Source organism: Chiloscyllium plagiosum, chromosome 8 (assembly GCF_004010195.1).
Source record: "Chiloscyllium plagiosum isolate BGI_BamShark_2017 chromosome 8, ASM401019v2, whole genome shotgun sequence".
NCBI classification, from domain to species: domain Eukaryota; kingdom Metazoa; phylum Chordata; class Chondrichthyes; order Orectolobiformes; family Hemiscylliidae; genus Chiloscyllium; species Chiloscyllium plagiosum.
The window spans coordinates 101,270,219-101,288,583 of NC_057717.1; the positions used below are offsets into that span (position 1 = coordinate 101,270,219).

Genomic DNA, 18,365 nt, shown 5'->3' on the forward strand with positions numbered 1-18,365 from the left:
AGGCACTGTGGTAATATTATATAGATAGTATTATACTGATAAAGGAACAAACATGCCGATATGTGCTACAGACCTGGTAAGAATGCATCATCATGGAATCAACTCCCTGACCATTTCTTTTCCTATAAGCTATAACACACAATAAGATAGAAAGATTGACTGCATTCTGTTCTGCTCTTTCCAGTTTTAATGAGATTTTGGAAGGCTTGACTTCTTCACAACAACAAAAAAATAAAAAAAACATAAAAAGAGGCCCAAATGCAAACCCGTCTCTAAAAACGTTCTTCACCAGAACTTTGGGGCAAAAATTGAGGCTCGGTTAGACTTGCAACTACCGATAACTTCCTGCATTGAAACACGGTTTCCACATTCCCGAATGCACCTTCAATCTCAGCATGTGGTTTTGTTGCAAAGAAAATAGAGAGTCATAAAATGTAGTTTCCTACAGCTTTATTTTTGAAGTATATTTACCTCACAACCTTTATTTTCTGCATACAAAAGATGTGACTTAAAATACTTTTTTCTGTACAGATTAAAGCTACATTTTTGTAAAAAGGCTTGAAATATTATAAAACGTCTACAAAGAATCCTTCTAAGAACAAACAACCAAGTATGTTGGCCGTATTTCCATGTGATATACAACTAAATAAGAAAGTGAGGTTTTTATTTGAGTACGTGAAACATTCCAAACAAGTACTTTTGAAATGAGTAAATGTTTTTTGTTCTTCAATTTGATTTATTTACAGTCTGCTTTCTTTAAAAAAGAATCCGTTAATGCTTTAAATGTACATTCTACTGTTTGAGCTGCACTACTGACCAAGAATGTTGAGAAAAAAAATATATAAAATATATATATAGGTCCCTCATAAACTCAGTCCCAACTAAGGCAGGGAAAACAGCCGAGCCAACAGGGTGCTCTCTCACCTTTGCAAGCAGCGTGACACCTCTATTTCGCCTTTGCTTGATTTTTAAGCAGCACTACCTCGTCTGTTCCATGCGCAGAGGCTGCAGGACTTACCTGAACGCTATGTCCCGCTCAGGTTCACATCCTTTGCTCCACAGCTCCCTATGTGCATACCCTGTCCACCCATGCATCACCCAGACGGGTCACTTGTAGTCCACCTTTCCTTCCCACCCACCCACTCGGTTTATCACCTGACACACCATCTCCTCTCCCCCGCCCCCTCATCCTCATCCCACCAGTCCAACTTTTCCCAACTTGCTGCACGAAACGTAATTCTGCCTCTTCTTTCCTGAAACCACTACCCCAAGCGATGGTTAACTGACAGGGCTATGGGTGTGGGCTACAAGGGGATTTGTAAAATAAAATTGGCAATTTTTCTTAAAAAAACATACAAGGTTCAATTCTCAGGTTCAATTCCTCAGCGTGTGACGAAGTGATTAAGGTTTACAATGAACCTTGATAATGACTGGGCTGACCATAATGACAGGTCTGCATTCTCCTGCAGGAACCAGGCCAAAGGTGAGTTCCTGCTTCTCCCCCTACTCCCTTATTTCTACATAAATATCATTCGTATCAGACGGGGGGCAGATTTGAAGTTGGGCCAGGCTGACCAATAAATCTGAAGTTGTGAAGCAGGCCTGGGGCAAGAGAGGGAAAAATTACCACCTACCCACCAAGGCAATGACTGCCTCTCACTCCCCAGAAGGCAAATTCTTCTGAAGGGACAGGTGCAACGCTCACCCCACCTCTCAGGTACTTGAATAGAAATTTTGGGTTTTGATTTTTGATCCATTCCTCTCACATCTGGTTTTCCGACTCCATACCTTGAGATTCAGGGCTGCTAAAGTACGGGTTTTGGACCCCATGAAGAGCCTTGGTTCTCAAACCAGACGGCAAGAACAGGTTGCAAATATTACTCCCCGATCAGGTGAGGGGAATATGAGGCAGAGGAAGATTTTATCCCTGCTTACTTGACAAGCACACAAAGTTTCATTAGAATAAGCCTGATCTTCTTCTCAAATAGAAGATGAACTCTCTCATCATTTGTTTTTTTGCATCGGTCTAACTGAACAGGTCCAGTTATTTTCATTCCTGGGTTGTTATTGAAATACTGGCAAGTCATATTAAACGTACAGGCATTCCAATTGGATGCAATTGAACCACTGAACCCGTGTCTTCTTCAAGTTTCCCTTTTCTAACTAAATCAGCGCTGGAAAAAACCTATTCCAACTGCACACCTGGAAGGGAGGGTGGGCAACACAGAGAAACAAATCCTCTTCAGTTGCTAACTGTTCTCCTCAGGTCTTTGCTGGTCCCAGGAACTGGAGATCATTTAACTTCAGGAATTGATGCTGCGTTGTTGCATTTCTTGATTATTTTTAAATGTTTTCTTGCAGTAATTACAAGGTGGGCAAGCAGTGCAAACATGGAATTGTCGGCTATTGAGGATCATCTGGGAATAGCTAGAAATTAAAGACTAACTCCAGGATACGTAGTGAGCAAGACAGAGTAAAATCCCAATGAACATTAAAAAAAAGACATTTTTCTCTCATATTTTTAACTGTGTTTTTACCTCAAGTGATGAGAAAAGGAGTGGCTGACAAACAACCAAATAATCAGAGAGTAGAAAGAGTTTCCTGATGAACGTCAGATACAGTGCACTCTCAGATTGGGAATGTGCTATGGTCAATAGCAGGAGAGTGGGAGGGGCTCTTTGGGAGGTCACATGCTGGAATACCTCTGACCAAGAGTGGGAACCTTTGACTTCACCATGAGTTGCATCTTATCCAACTAATATCTGAGGAGTTACACCTTTAGGTCAATGGATATAGTACAGAGATTGCATGGGATGGGGGGGGAGGTGAAGAGGGGCAAGAAACAAAACAAAAAAATTTACTCAAAAATTAAAACCTCTTCAAGTAATCACACCCACATTCTGTTAACATCTTGGACTGGCTGGTCCTACAATACTCTTCTCAGTCACAAAATGTGCAATCTCTTTTGACCCAAACTCCATCAGCAATAGCTGAAGGTTCTTTCTTCTACCTTCTATCTGAAGGAGGCTTGTAGATAGGAGTTGGTAAAACTGCAACCATTGATTGTTTTGAACAAGTGCAGCACTTCTCTTTCGCTGAGGTTGTTTCTGAGAGCCTGATACCTGTGATATGATGTTGACCCTTATGAAAATAGCCCGCGATGTAATTAGCATGAGAGAAAGACTGAAGAATTGGCAGTGAAACTGAACATTGGTTTTCAATGCTGGGCATCATTACGTTCAAGAATGATCCTCCATTTCAAAAAAGATGAGGTGTCTGTAATCCTGTTGTTAATTGTAGTAAGTCATTAAAGTAGGACTTATAAAAAAAAAGACTGGAAATGCTAACTTTGTTCTTCCTTCCAAAGACACTTCCAGACTAGCTGAATTTTGCCTGCACTTCGTGCTTTTATTTTAGATTTAGGTGTCAACTGTTATAACATCAGCCACTGGGCTCAAGTGGACTGACTTAAAAAGACTTCAGAAATCTGAACTGAAGTGGCTGTCGTCAGAATTCAAGTTCCTGCCTGAGAAAAGATTGGTACAGCCCATTTCCAAGGCCCTACCAACGAGTGTGGGGCTCTGGCCCTGATTAAAGTGCCCAGAACAATTTTCTCTGATCAGTAAACTTGAGCCAAATCTTAAATCTTCAAAGACACAAATGATTCACTCTCACTGAGCATCTGCTTAATGCCTAGTTGATGAGCTAATTTTTAAACAGATAATTGATACTAAATCAGTCAATTTCTCTTATAGAGCAATTATCAACATGACCTTTCAACAGATTATATCCAATTAAAAAGTGTACATATTTTGACATTTCTCATTTTCCTTTTAAAAGAAAAAAAATTACTATTTAAATGAAATGGAAAATAATATGATGCAGGAGCTGTGCATTAAAGGAAACAGGAACCTGTGAACTGTTTGACACTGTGAGGCCTGGGGAATAAGTGAGTAACCGGAGGGGTGGTGGGGGTGGTGGGGGTGTCCTGATATAGGCCTGGACAATTTTAAACTGGGTGCTTGAGCAAGCTCTGCTTAGACTGGATTAGATTTTGGGGCAGAGTTTTGACACGCAATCTGCCCTGCCCATGACAAGCGAACAATTCTCGGAAGCATCTCTCAGGCGGAAGAACTCGATTACAAAAACAAACAGTATTCCTTTGAACCCTAAAACAGTTAAATAACATACAATTATATTCTTGGCAGCATCGCAATTTCCAATGGCAGTAAGTTTTAGGAAAGCTTATTCAGGATTAAAATACACAGCACGAGAGAAAGAAATTGTATTAAAAAAATCCCATGTTAATCACTTTATATATAATGAAATGATAGGATGACCCTACACTTGAGGCTTCAACGGTTCAGACAAGTTTTTATAGCTTTTGTGTTGCTTGAAACACAATTTCCTTCGGCTGCTGGGAAGGGGGCAGAGGTGTTACTAGTGCCAGTTATTCTGGAATGGTTACTAATTGCAGATGAAAGCCTTCAGGCCTTGCTGGGGTCTCAGAGAGACGGAACTTACTGTAACAGCCTAAGTTAATGTAGTGTGGAATACACCTTACTCAGGAAAGGCAGCGTCTGTGTCCTCCTGTCCAAGTTCTGCTGAGGTAATTTCCCGGGATCCTCATTGGCGGGTGGTGGCAATCCCAGCCAAACATCTGGCAAAACATGAAGTTACAAAGGTTCGGCCCGGAATCCCAGGCATTGGTCAAACCAGCAAGAGGCGAGTGAAAGTCCAGTACGCCAAAGGGGAAGAAAAGAGGGCTCTTAATGTTTGGTGACACATATACTTGAAGAGGACTGGAACATATAAACCGTAACAGGCTCCACAGTTTACCTGCTGATTCATAAACACGTGTGGTAAAGGCAGTGACTGTAGTGAGACAGGAATAAATTCAACACTTTCCTTCTCACCATTCTTTCTGAAAAGAAAAAATCAAAATCTTTCCTTTGAAATTCGGAACCAAGAGGTGACCTCCATTACAGATGCAGCCGAGGTGACTATAGAGTCGGCTCCGTGTTACTTCAAGATGACGAAAGGAGGTGCAGTAACAAAAATAATAATAGCCCGGGTCCTAATATCCTATAGAGACGTCTCTTTTTTTTTAATAAAAGGAACGAATGATGTACTTTATGCAAAAACTTGCATTTTGGTTGCTTGTTCAGTCATGTGCTGCATTTGAGCTTGATGTCCAATTATGGCCGGGCTGGGGGTAGAGTCTGACCAATCAGACATGGAATGTGGAGATGGACTGGACCACTGTTCGGGTGACTCTGGGGATGGTGTCAGGTAAGGGTGCTCATTCTTCAGGTGGAGGTAATGCTTGGGGGTGTTGTCGTGGCCTGTCGTGTAGCTGTGTTTGGAGGAGGGAGTCAGGTAGTCCTCGCTGTGCTGCTTGTAAAATGGTGGCACGTTGGCTTGCGGAGGCTGGGCTTCCTGAGCAGAAAGCGACGGGTTGCAATGGTCTGGCAATCGTGCCATCTCGCTCCTCAGCAAGCTCTGCTGAATGGAGTGGCTGGTGGTGGAAGGGGTGCACCTCTGCTGTGCCTGTGGGGCTTGAGAGATTGCCTGCTGCTCTACTGGGTTTGGGGGCTTGACTGGGCTCTGCTGGTTGATCATTTGGGGGCCATTCCCCATGGACATGTGGCTCTGCAGCACCAAGCCGTGCTGCAGAGCTTGACCCGGCTGGTGCATGTTAGCATGTGAGCCAGCGGTCTGCTGTACAACGCTGATGACGGAGTTGCACTGCGAGCTGGGAATCCTCGTTTGCCATTCAAAGGGTACCGAGGTGATAGGGCTCACCATGCCAACGTTAAGACCCAGGCCACCGGCATTAAGGAGGCAGTTGGGCTGGCCACTGACTTGTGACATTGAGAGATGAGGCTGCATGTGGTTCCTGGATAAAACGGCAGTGTTCTGAGCAGCATCTCCAAGATCACCAAGTCTGGCCAAGGAGACAGTGAAGGGACCTTCCAGAATACCATTCACTGGAGGGTTGGCAAGCACAGACAAGGATCCCGCAGGATGCAAGATCCCAGAGGATGTCATGACTGGAGACGTAGGGTTGGTAATGTAGGCACGCGGCGAATCCAGTGAGTCTACTGGAGACAATGTCACTGAACTTTCCATGAGGGACGCTTGGCAATCCAGACTCAATTTTTTGTTCCTTGTTTTCGGTTCCTTCGAGTCCTTGGTCAGGTTGCTATTATTCCCAGAACCTGAATTCTTGGAGCCGGGCCGCCTTGCTTTCTTTCCCTGGGGGGTTTGCTTTAAGTTAGCCATGTAACTGTTTGGTGGGCACATGAGGGGGGACATTGAATGGCTGCCCATGTGCCCACCTTGACCCTGAGGGCTCCGTACAGCGTTGTACTCATCCAGCAGCTGCACAATGTCGTGATGCATCCGCTCCTGTGCAATGTCCCGTGGCAATCGGTCCATGTGGTCTGTGATGTCCCGGTTGGCAAAGTGATCCAACAACATCTTAGCAGCTTCAAAGCTTCCCTCCCGTGCAGCTAGGAAGAGTGGCGTCTCCTCCTGAAAAATACAGTTTCCTCATCATTAGAAAAAATGTCAAAGAATCTCATCACTTCAAACCCAAGTTATAGAGTCATAGAGATGTACAGCACGGAAACAGGCCCTTCGGTCCAACCTGTTCATGCCGACCAGATATTCCAACCCAATCTAGTCCCATCTGCTAGCACCCGGCCCATATCCCTCCAAACCCTTCCTATTATAAAGCCATCCAGATGCCTCTTAAATGTTGCAATTGTATCAGCTTCCACCACTTCCTCTGGTAGCTCATTCCATACCCATGCTATTCTCTGTTTGAAAAAGTTACCCCGTAGGTCTCTTTTATATCTTTCCCCTCTCACCCTAAACCTATGCCCTCTAGGAGCTTGTCCATAACAACTGAAACCAGAGCTAAAGGGTGCAAAGGTGTGGGCAGGAACGATACACTAGTCAAGGTTCCCTTGACTGCAGAGCATTAAGGAGTATTCAAATTACTAGAGAAATTGATAGGATAGAGAAAAAGCATTTGCACTGTCAGAATGTTTCAGAACAAGGGACTCATGTCAGAAAGTTCTCCTTCACAGGAAGTCGTTTCTCTGAGAAACTGGTGAGGCTATTAAAATATCCATAATCACAATTGCCAGATTTTTTTAAAGCAATGTAGACAGAACCGGAGCTGATGCAATGGATTAAGATACACATTGGCTGCAAGTTAACAAAATAGTGGACAGGTTCAAGGTGTTCCTACCCTCCTAAGGAGCAACACAATGAGAAATAGCCGTGTAGTGATCTTGGGGCTGGACTAGACAGGTTGCCATCAAACCATGGAAGATGGTGAAACTGAATTTGGGGAAAGCTGGCTATTAGGTGCCTGGCTCCAGGATAAACATTGTACTTTTGACTGTTGGCTGGTAATGAAAAAGTGAAGAGACCTCACCATTTTATTAATGTTGTTGAGGGACAGGAAGGGATTCTGCCAATCCCAAGTCTCTCAGCGGTAATCAAGCAGATTAACGCTGCATTAGTTGGTCACTTGAGAAGATCCATCACAGCGTGGTCAATAAATACTTCGTTAACTTCACCCACATCTCACAGTCAAACTTGAAGAATTACCAGCTCAGTTTACTGCCCACAATTTCTACATGAGCTTCATGATAATCAAGGGGAAGAATAAAAGCCTTGCTAACAGAAAATAAATAAAAATCTCAGGGTCAGCATTGGGCCAATGGCTCGGGCAGTTGGGTCAATAGTTGCACTGGTTGAGGCTGGGACTTGGTAACATGCCTATTGTGTCTGTTTGGCAGGAAGTGCAGTGTTTGGAACTGGATTTTGACTCATGATTGAGTTGGACAATCATATAAATACTTCATCAAAGAAAAGTAGAATTCCGAGAATTCAATTTCAAACTATCCATCAGTGCAGCCAGGATTCAAGCACTGACAGAGTATCTCTGATACTGTGGAGAAGTAACAGATTGTTTTCCTTACCTTACTGTCCTGCATATCCTTGTTGGCTCCGTTCTTCAGCAAGACCAGAGTAGCATCAACATTGTTCACTGCTGCAGCCCAGTGCAAGGCAGATTTACCTAAATATCCATATTAAACAGAACAGTTACTTACAATAGCCCAGTCCTTTGCTGCAGATTAGAATGTAAGTAAAGGTCAGACAGTTTTTTTTCCCCCAGTAGAAGCAACCAACTTTGTGGGAGGGCACGTGACAACACCAGAAATGAGGGGGATGGAATACTCTCCAGGCTAGTCTCCCAGCTACCTCCCTCCATAAATGGGAGGTCATTCAAAATTCTGCTGTTCACATGCTAACTTATTCACCCATTCACCCATCATCATCCCCGCATTTGCTGGACTATACTGCTGTCAGTCCAACAAAGTCTCCACTTTAAAATTCTCCTATGTATGTTCAAACTTTTCCACAGTTAGGCTCTTCCTTATTGTGGTAATCTTCAAAGCCCAATAACCTTCGAGACCTCTGCATTCGTCCAACTTTGATCCCTTGCACGTTGCAGATTTGCCTCACTCCTTTACTGGCAGCCATACTTTCAGGTCATAAGGCCTGGAATTCCCCTCTGCCTCTCACTTTGGCAAATGCAACCAGTGAACCAAGCTTTGGGTCACAGGTCTGAATATCTCCTTATGATGCTTAGCGGTAAAATCTATGTGATAATCACTCCTGAAAAGCTGTGCTGGACCTTCATTCTCCCATTTAATGTACCATTATACAACAAGTTACAGTTCACATAGCTCAACATCTGACCCAGTGACCTTGGATTCTAGCTTGAATAGGTGCCTTGGGGTACAGCCCTGATGGTTTCAAACATACCGATCTCATCGACAGCATTGACATCAGCATGACAGGCTATTAGTTCCTCCACCATTCCCTCCACTGCAAGACGGGCAGCAAGAATCAGAGCAGTGGAACCATCCGCCATTCGTGCATCCAGGTCGGTGACTCTATTTCTTATTAGTATCTGGTGGAGAGGGAACAAGACGGAGCTCACTTTGGTACGGCTGCAAAATTCAAACTTTCTAACTCAGTAATTGCAACAACAACTTTGAACAGAAAATCCCCTCAGCTCTGAGTGACATATTTACAAGGATTCTCACAAACTGGTTTCACCACAGAGCTGGGAGACAAAGGTGGTTTTCAAGCTGAAATTTAAACAGGGGATTCAGTTGTTGAACAACAAATACCAAAGGATGTTGCACAGACTGGAAAAGCCTGTTGAGATGACCACACTGTGGCCTCCCCAGTTTGTAAATCTATTCTATGGCAACATCAATCAGCTGGAAATCTTTTGGGCAGACACATGCAGCACACGGCATAACTTTAGTGCAGTTCTTTGGGAGCTGGAACATGGGAGATACAGTATTTGGATAAGGAAAACTTTCTCTTAATGTTTTATTATTATTTTTTGCTTTGGGTTACAGTTATGATGTTCTGGTTCATCCACATGTTGTTAGGTATTCAAATAATCCCAAAACTTCCATATTCAGGAAGGACTTGCTCCCAACCATTCCAGACTATGTACTGTATGGAATAGTGGACATTGGGGAGAAAATTATAGTTAGAAATATACTGAAAGTTTTGATTAATTGAATAATTGTGAGGCTGTGAAAGAGAGTCTAGGGGCTGATTGGCCACCTCCAGTTCCCATGATTAACTATAATATAGAATATAGAACTTAGAACGTTACAGCGCAGTACAGGCCCTTCGGCCCTTGACATTGCACTGACCTGTGAAATTAATCTGATGCCCATCTAACCTACACCATTCCATTATTATCCATGTGTTTATCCAATGACCACTTAAATGCCCTTAATGTCGGCAGGTCTACTACTGTAGCAGGCAGTCCGTTCCACACCCCTACCACACTCTGAGTGAAGAAAGTACCTCGACATCTGTCCTAAATCTAACACCCCTCAATTTAAAGCCTTCACCATCCGAGGAAAAAGGCTCTCACTGTTCACCCTATCTAACCCTCTGATTATTTTATACATCTCGATTAAATCACCTCTCAACCTTCTTCTCTCCAACGAAAACAGCCTCAGTTCCCTCAGCCTTTCCTCGTAAGATCTTCCTTCCATACCAGGCAACATCCTAGTAAATCTACTCTGAATCCCTTCTGAAGCTTCCACATCCTTCCAAAAATGCGTTGGCAGAACTGTGTGCAATACCCCAGGTGCGGCCTGACTAGGGTCTTGTACAGCTGAAGCATGATCTCATGGCTCTGAAACTCAATCCCTCTACCAATAAACGCCAACACACCATATGCCTTCTTCACAACCCTATCAACCTGGGATAGGGATTTATGCACCAGGACACGGAAATCTCTCTGTTCATCTAAACTGCCAAGAATTTTACCATTAGCCCAGTACTCTGCATTCCTGTTACTTCTTCCGAAGTGAACTACCTCACACTTTTCTGCATTAAACTCCATTTGCCACTTCTCAGCCCAGCTCTGCATCTTACCTATGTCCCTCTGTAACCCACAACATCCTTCAGCACTATCCACAACTCTGCCTACCTTAGTGTCATCCACAAATGTACTAACTCATCCTTCTACACCCACATCCAGATCATTTATAAAAATGACAAACAGCAGTGGCCCTAAAACAGATTCTTGCAGTGCACCACTGGTAACTGAACTCAAGGATGAACATTTCCCATCAAACACCACCTTCTGTCTTCTTTCAGCTAGCCAATTTCTGATCCAAACTGCTAAATCACCTTCAATCTCGAAACTCTGTATTTTGCGCAATAGCCTACCATGTGGAACCTTATCAAACACCTTACTGAAGTCCATATACACCACATCAACCGCTTTACCTTCATCCACCTGAACTCAATAAGGTTTGTAAGGCACGACCTACCCTTCACAAAACTGTGTTGACTATCCCTAATCAAATTATTCCTTTCCAGATGATTATAAATCCTATCTCTTATAACCTTTCCCAACACCTTACCCACAACCGGAGTAAGGCTCACTGGCCTATAATTCCCAGGGTTGTCCTGACTCCCCTTCTTAAACAAGGGAATAATACATGCTATTGTCCAGTCTTCTGGCACTACTCTTGTCAACAATGATGACGTAAAGATCAAAGCCAAAGGCTCGACATTTCCTCCCTGGCTTCCCAGAGAATCTGAGGATAAGTCCCATCTTGCCCTGGGGTTTTATGTATTTTCAGATCTTCCAAAATTGTTAAAACCTCCTCTTGGTCAGCCGCAATCCCATCTAATTCTGTAGCCTGTATCTCTGTATTCTCACTAATATTGCCCTTTTCCAATGTGAATACTGATGAAAAGTATTCATTAAGCGCTTCCCCTATGTCCTCAGATTCCACACACAACTTCCCACTACTGTCTTTGACTGACCCTAATCTTACTCTAGTCATTCTTTTATTCCTGATGTACTTACAGAAGGCCTTAGGGTTCTCCTTGATCCTATCAGCCAACAACTTCTCATTTCCCCTCCTGGCTCCTCTTAGTTCTCTCTTTAGACCTTTTCTGGCCAACTTATAACTCTCAAGCCCCCTAACTGAGCCTTCGTGTCTCATCCTCACATAAGTCTTCTTCTTTCTCTTGACAAGAGCTTCAACTTCTTTAGTAAACCATGGCTCCCTCTCTTGACAATTTCCTCCCTGCCCGATAGGCATATACTTATCAAGGACCCGCAGTAGACGTCCCTTGAATAAGCTCCACATTTCAGGTGTGTCCATCCCCTGCAGTTTCCTTGCCCATCCTATGCATCCTAAATCTTGCCTAATCACGTCATAATTGACTTTCCCCCAATTATGCCCCTTTCTCTGTGGTATATACCTATCCCTGTCCATTGCTATTGTAACTGAATTATGGCCACTATCGCCAAAGTGCTCACCTACCTCCAAATCCAACACCTGGCCTGTTTTGTTACCTAGTACCAAATCCAATATGGCATCGCCCCTTATTGACCTGTCAGAAAACCCTCCTGTAAACACTGAACAAAAACTGACCCATCTAAACTACTTGAACTATAGTATTCCCAGTCAATGTTGGGGAAGTTGAAGTCCCCCATAACAACTACCCTGTTACTCTCGCTCTTATCGAGAATCATCTTTGATATCCTTTCCTCTACATCCCTGGAACAATTCGGGGTCCTATAGAAAACTCCCAACAGGGTGACCTCTCCTTTCCTGTTTCTAACCACAGCCCAAACTACCACAGTGGATGAGTCCTCAAACGTTATCCCAGCTGCTGTAGTACTACCCTTGATTAACAATGCCACCACCCCCTCTTCTTTTACCATCTTCTCTGTTCTTGCTGAAACACCTAAATCCCAGAATCTACAAAACACCTAAATCCCAGAATCTATCCCTCCTCTAGCCAAGTCTCTGAAATGGCCTCAGCATCGAAATCCCAGGTACCATCCCATGCTGCAAGTTCGCCCACCTTATTCCGGATGCCCCTGGCATTGAAGTACACATATTTCAAACCAACATCCTGATTGCTGGTGCCCCCCTTGGTGACCTTGTAAACCTATCCCTGACCTTACTAACCTCAATCTCCTGTACACTGCGAGGGAATTATGGGTAAAGCTAATCAGGGCTTTTTCAGATAAAAGATTCTTCGCTGTGTATCATTCACTGGGTAATATGTGCAGTGTCATGTTTACAAACATTGTGCTGTCTGCAAGTGACTAGTGCAATGACTGCCAGCATGCTGTACCTCATCAGTGGTGCTGAGAGGAGTCATTACAGATAATGCATTGGAAAACATCTGAATCAGGAGCACAGCCTGTAGCTACAGAGTAATAATGAACACCAGTGTGTTGTTTTCAGATGCATGAGTCAATGTCACAAGTGTTGACTTGAGCAGAGACAATGTATTAGATCAAAGTAGCCAATTCACCTCCTTAAATGTTCACTCCATTCGCAAATGATGCACAGTGGAACATGTCTGTATCACATACATGATGCACCACAGCAACCACTGATAAACCTCCTTCAATAACATCTTCCAAACCCATGACAGCAGATGCACAGAAGCTGCATCCTCTGCAAATTCCCCTCTAAGCCACTCACGATGCTGACTTGGAAATCCACCGCCATTCCTTCACAGTTGCTGGGTTAACATCCTGGAACTCCCAGCTAGGAATGCCATGAGTTTCCCCATACCTCAAGGACTGCAGGAGTTCAGGTGGAAGCTCACCATTACCTTCTCCAGTGCATTACACTGGGGCAATAAATGTTGGCTTAGCCAGTGAAGTCCATATCCTGTAAAAAGAAGCTGCTAAATGCATTTCAATGGCTTTACCTGGAAGACTCCTTGAGCATCAGCGGCAACTGCAGCGTGGAGAGGTGTGCGCCCAGTGTTGTCCTGAGCATTGGCATCAGCACCTGCATCCAGGAGTCGCTTGGCAGCATCTGCCCTTGCATAACGGGCAGCCAAGTGAAGGGCAGTCTCTCCGGTTCGGTCTGTCTGTGCACAGAGGTTGGCTCCCTGATAGATGAGGTCTGAGATGATGTTGGCAGATGAGTCCTCTTGCTCCTCTTCCTCAGTCAGGCCTGTGTCCAGTCCTCCCCCACAGTAAGAGGCCAGCATCAGTGGAGTGAAACCATCTAAAACACAGGGATTGGATTTTCAGCTTCCCCATTTCAGCACTTCATTCTTGAAGAGATCTGACATTTACTATAAAACGTGATGTCCCAGGTAACTCCAGGTTCCACAGCATTACACAGTGCAGAAATAGCCCATTTGGCCCCAACCGGTTCATGCTGACTATGCTCCACATAGCCTTCTTCCACCCAACATCTAAAACCTGTTTACATATCCTTCTCTTCCTTTCTCTCTCAAATACAACTGGCATTGGATGTTGCTGGAAAATTGCTGTCAAAACCTTTGTGTCTTGCACTTATCAGGCCAGATGCAAGAATATCAGTTTCAAGGGAAGCAATAACTGATACTAGCGGAGAAGGAAATGCTAAAATGGCTGACAGGTCGGCTCAGATTGGTCAAGATGGAGAATGCCAGGGAGAATAATTAGCATCTCTTAAGAGATTTCTTTGCTCTTTACCTTAACAACTCCATATTAATTCCCACATTCTAATTTCTCTTTGAGCAAACAGGTTCTTTATTGTTATTAAACTTCAAGGGTATAATTCCTGATTGAGACAGAGTTGCTGATCTCACCCTGCTAGCCACACTCTGTGCACAGCATAAAGAAAAAGAAGGGAATGCCACTTGTATTGCTCTTAAATCAACACGTGATGACCTATAGCTCCTGAGATCCCCATATTCTTCTTGAACTCACTGCTCCACATCAGACTATGTCAAACACACAACTCCTCACTGTGTGCTGCATGTCAGTCTCTTGGTGTCACATGCCATTTCTAACCATAGAGCCAAGTAGAAAACTGAGGTAATTGATCAGTGCTGCTATGTAACCAGGTCAAGCCAAAAAGGAAAGTGAGAAACCTTGGCTCTATATGGTTTACTGGTGTAGCATACAACATATTTCATCAGCACAATGCTGGGAAGCTCCTTTCTAGCTGAGTAAGCCTGATCTTGGCTACCTGCCGTTCTTAATCCAATAGAACATGTACCTGGACCGCGCACATTCACATCCATGCAATCAGTATCAAACTCTCCCTGTGGCGGGGTTAGGGCCATGGAAGGTGGCATCCGGATGTCTGCTGCTGCTAGGTGGTGCTGTGTCCATTGGCGACAATCAACAGCATCTTCGTTGTCGGACAGTAAGGTAGGCTCCTCCACCTGAGGAATGTGTTAGAGTTGCGGGTTAATAGAGGTGTACAGGAGCTCCATTCTTGGACTCAAGTTGAACGTGACACTGAAAGCCATTTATAACCCAAATACTGCACCTTTGTCCGCACTGAGCAAACACCCTGGCTCTGGGCACTGCCAAAAACATTGAGGCAAGGTGAAGTACTACATATAAAAATACAGGAGATATATAGGCAGAATGGAGGGACTAGCCTCATGGTATTATCGCTGGACTATTAATCCTATTAATATTCGAGGGATTTGGGTTCAAATCCTGATATAGTGGGATTCAAATTCAATTAAATAAATTAAGAATCTAATGCTAAACATGAAACTGCTGTTGATTGTCAGGAAAAACTCAGCTGGATCATTGCGTACAGGAGTTGGAGGTGTCATGTTGCAGCTGTACAGGACATTGGTTAGGCCACTTTTGGAATATTGCGTGCAATTCTGGTCTCCTTCCTATCGGAAAGATGTGAAACTCGAAAGGGTTCAGAAAAGATTTACAAGGATGTTGCCAGGGTTGGAGGATTTGAGCTATAGGGAGAGGCTGAACAGGCTGGGGCTGTTTTCCCTGGAGCGTCGGGGGCTGAGGGGTGACCTTATAGACGTTTACAAAATTATGAGGGGCATGGATAGGGTAAAAAGACAAAGTCTTTTCTCTGGGGTGGGGGAGTCCAGAACTAGAGGGCATAGGTTTGGGGTGAGAGGGGAAAGATATAAAAGAGACCTAAGGGGAAATTTTTTCACGCAGAGGGTGGTAAGTGTATGGAATGAACTGCCAGAGGATGTGGTGGAGGCTGGTACAACTGCAACATTTAAGAGGCTTTTGGATGGGTATTAGGAATAGGAAGGGTTTGGAGGGATATGGGCCGGGTGTTGTCGGCATGGACGGGTTGGACCGAAGGGTCTATTTCCATGCTGTACATCTCTATGACTCTATGAATGTATGACCAAGTGTCCTTTAGGAAAGGGTCGAAGAGTGTGGGGCTGGAAAAGCACAACCGGTCAGGCAGCATCCGAGCAGCAGGAGAATCGACGTTTTGGGCATGAGCTCTTCATCAGGACTCTCCTGCTTCTTGGATGCTGCCTGACCGGCTGTGCTTTGGCAGCACCAAACTCTTTGACTCTGGTCTCCAGCATCTGCAGACTCACTTTCTCCTTTCGTGAAGGAAACTGCTGTCTTTACCTGGTCGATATGTGACTCCAGACCCACAGCAATGTTGTTGACTCTGGGCAAGTAGGGATGGGGTAATAAATGGTGGGAATGTCCAGCAATGCCGACATCCTGTGAATGGATTTTAAAAAAAAATACAATGTCTGATAGCCTCCCCACTGTCCAGTGCTGTACTGGCATCGCAAGCAGCTATAGGGCATTAAGCCCAATGAGTATGCTCTGCCATTCATTCAGTTCAGGGCTTGTGTGAACCCCACTTAGATGGACTAGTGACCCCAGCTCCTCACCTTAGCTGCCACTGCGTCACCTTAGTTCAGCTTCTGTTACCAAAACAAGAAGCTACATAGACAGAAAGGATCTGGCTCTCACTCAGGATAAAACAGAAATCCAGGAGTAATGTCAGTCAATTCTCTCATGTCTCCCAAGAACATAGTCATAGACCATGCAACAGAACAAAGAATGAGTCCAAAGCTGGGAGAACTGAGAAAGATTGAATTATGATGAAAGAATAATGGGTTAAATAATGAAAAAAAAAATGTGTTGGGGTTCAAATGTCCATGTGCCTTTGGTAATCATGGCAGACTGAGACACAGAAGTATTTCTGAGATCAGAGAGGTACAAGCATAAAGAGAGCAGCTGAAAGATTCCAAACTATTTTCAGTTGAAGTACCAGTCATTCCTAGACATTTTAAATTGCTCTATTCAGGTATGTTATAAAACACATGTGGAGCAGATGGGACTCAAACCCGGGTCTTCCGGCTTAGAGATGGGGACATTACTACTGTACTAAAAGAACCCTCCTAGACCAGTTAAAGAAGATTCCTATAAACAATGTATTTGCTCCATTCACATCTGCATGTTTGGGATCTATGTAATAACCAGGGCAACACAATGGCTCAGTGGTTAGCATTGCTGCCACACACGCCAGGGACCTGGGTTCAATTCCACCCTCGGACAACTCTGTGGAGTTTGCACACTTGCCCTTTGTCTGCGTGGGTTTCCTCCAGGTCCTGTGGTTTCTGCCTGTGGCCCAAAGATGTGTGGGTTAGGTGAATTGGCCTTGTGCTAAATTGCCTATAGTGTCCATGGATGTGTAGTTTAGGGTGATTGGTCTTGCTAAATTGCCCATAGTGTCTATGGATGTGCAGGTTAGGTGGATTGGCCATGTTAAATTGCTCATAGTGTCCATGGATGCTCAGGTTAGGTGGGTTAGCCATGGGAAATGGCAAGTAACATCACTGGACAAGATAATCTTCAATAACACAGAATCTATTCAATTGCATTACTGTTACTAAAATCCCTATCAACATTCAGGTGAGGGTGGGGAGCTACCACTGATCAGAAGTAGAACTGGACCAGCTATATAAATACTGTGACTACAATGGAAGATCAGAGACAAGAATGAGTCAGCCCAAGAGCATCAGATACATGGGAACACCACCACCTGCAAGTTTCCCTCCAAGTCACTCACCATCCTGGAAATATATTGCCATTCCTTCAGCAATGCTGAATCAAAATCTGGAATCCCATCCATACGGGCATTGGGGGTCAAACCTACAGTTTATAGTCTGCAGTGGTTCAAGAAGGCAGGCTCACCACCACCTTCCCAAGGACAACTAGGGAATGCTGATGCATGCTGGCCCAGCCAGCGACATGTCGTCTCACCAGTCTAAGCTGACAGGGATGATTAAATTCAGCAAACCGGTCACACTGATCACTGTTCAATTGAATACATCCTGTATAAAGCTGTGGTGCGCTACAGGAGTGAACAACGTTCCTGTGATTGCTAACTCACAAAGTATAAGCAAACGGAGACACTCCTTACCTTAAGTCGTTTTGCCTCGGGGCACTCTGTATCCAGCCACTGTTCAGTCTGGAGGTCCCTTTCACTGATCAGACCCTCCTCCACCATGGATTTAGAGATGTGCCTGGTGAGAAAGATACACATCAGCTACACAACTACTCCACGAAAGCTGGAGGCCCACGGTCCAAGTCCCATCTACTCCAGAGGTGTGCACACTATCTCTCAACAGATTGATTAGAAAACATGTAACCCGGGAAACTAGAGCTCTTGTGCTGCAGTGGTAGTGGCCCCACCTCAGAATTAGGAAATCTCGGTTCAAATCCCATGGTGTGGAATGCCATCTTTGAGCAGGGTTATTAGAAAATATCTACCCTGGGGAACTACTGCAGAAATGGCAGGCTTGACATCAAGGGTAATTACTCTCAGCTCCCCTATGATCTTACTCCTCCCTGTGTTCATTATACATAGAAATTGAGACTTAACATAATGTCAACTCTGACCTGATATTTTTATGAACTTAAAATTGTGAACTTTTGATCTTAATATCTAAACCTCACGTATGAGACCATCTCAGCCCCGACACTCAAAACACAAACT

The 18,365-nt window shown here is 44.2% G+C and overlaps 1 protein-coding gene across 2 annotated transcripts in view; it reads right to left on the reverse strand.

The window, feature by feature from the left end:
- Window positions 1–435: 435 nt before the first annotated feature.
- The window catches only part of notch3 (notch receptor 3), a 178,218-nt gene continuing 160,288 nt past the window's right edge, over window positions 436–18,365 (reverse strand). For both annotated transcript variants that reach the window (XM_043694937.1, XM_043694935.1), the window contains exons 29-34: window positions 17,790–17,892; window positions 14,610–14,778; window positions 13,321–13,625; window positions 8,851–8,998; window positions 8,001–8,098; window positions 436–6,537 (exon numbers count right to left, since the gene is read on the reverse strand). In XM_043694937.1, coding sequence (XP_043550872.1) covers window positions 5,134–6,537; window positions 8,001–8,098; window positions 8,851–8,998; window positions 13,321–13,625; window positions 14,610–14,778; window positions 17,790–17,892 — 2,227 coding nt within the window. In that variant the 3' untranslated portion in view covers window positions 436–5,133. The remainder of the gene's footprint in view (window positions 6,538–8,000; window positions 8,099–8,850; window positions 8,999–13,320; window positions 13,626–14,609; window positions 14,779–17,789; window positions 17,893–18,365) is intronic.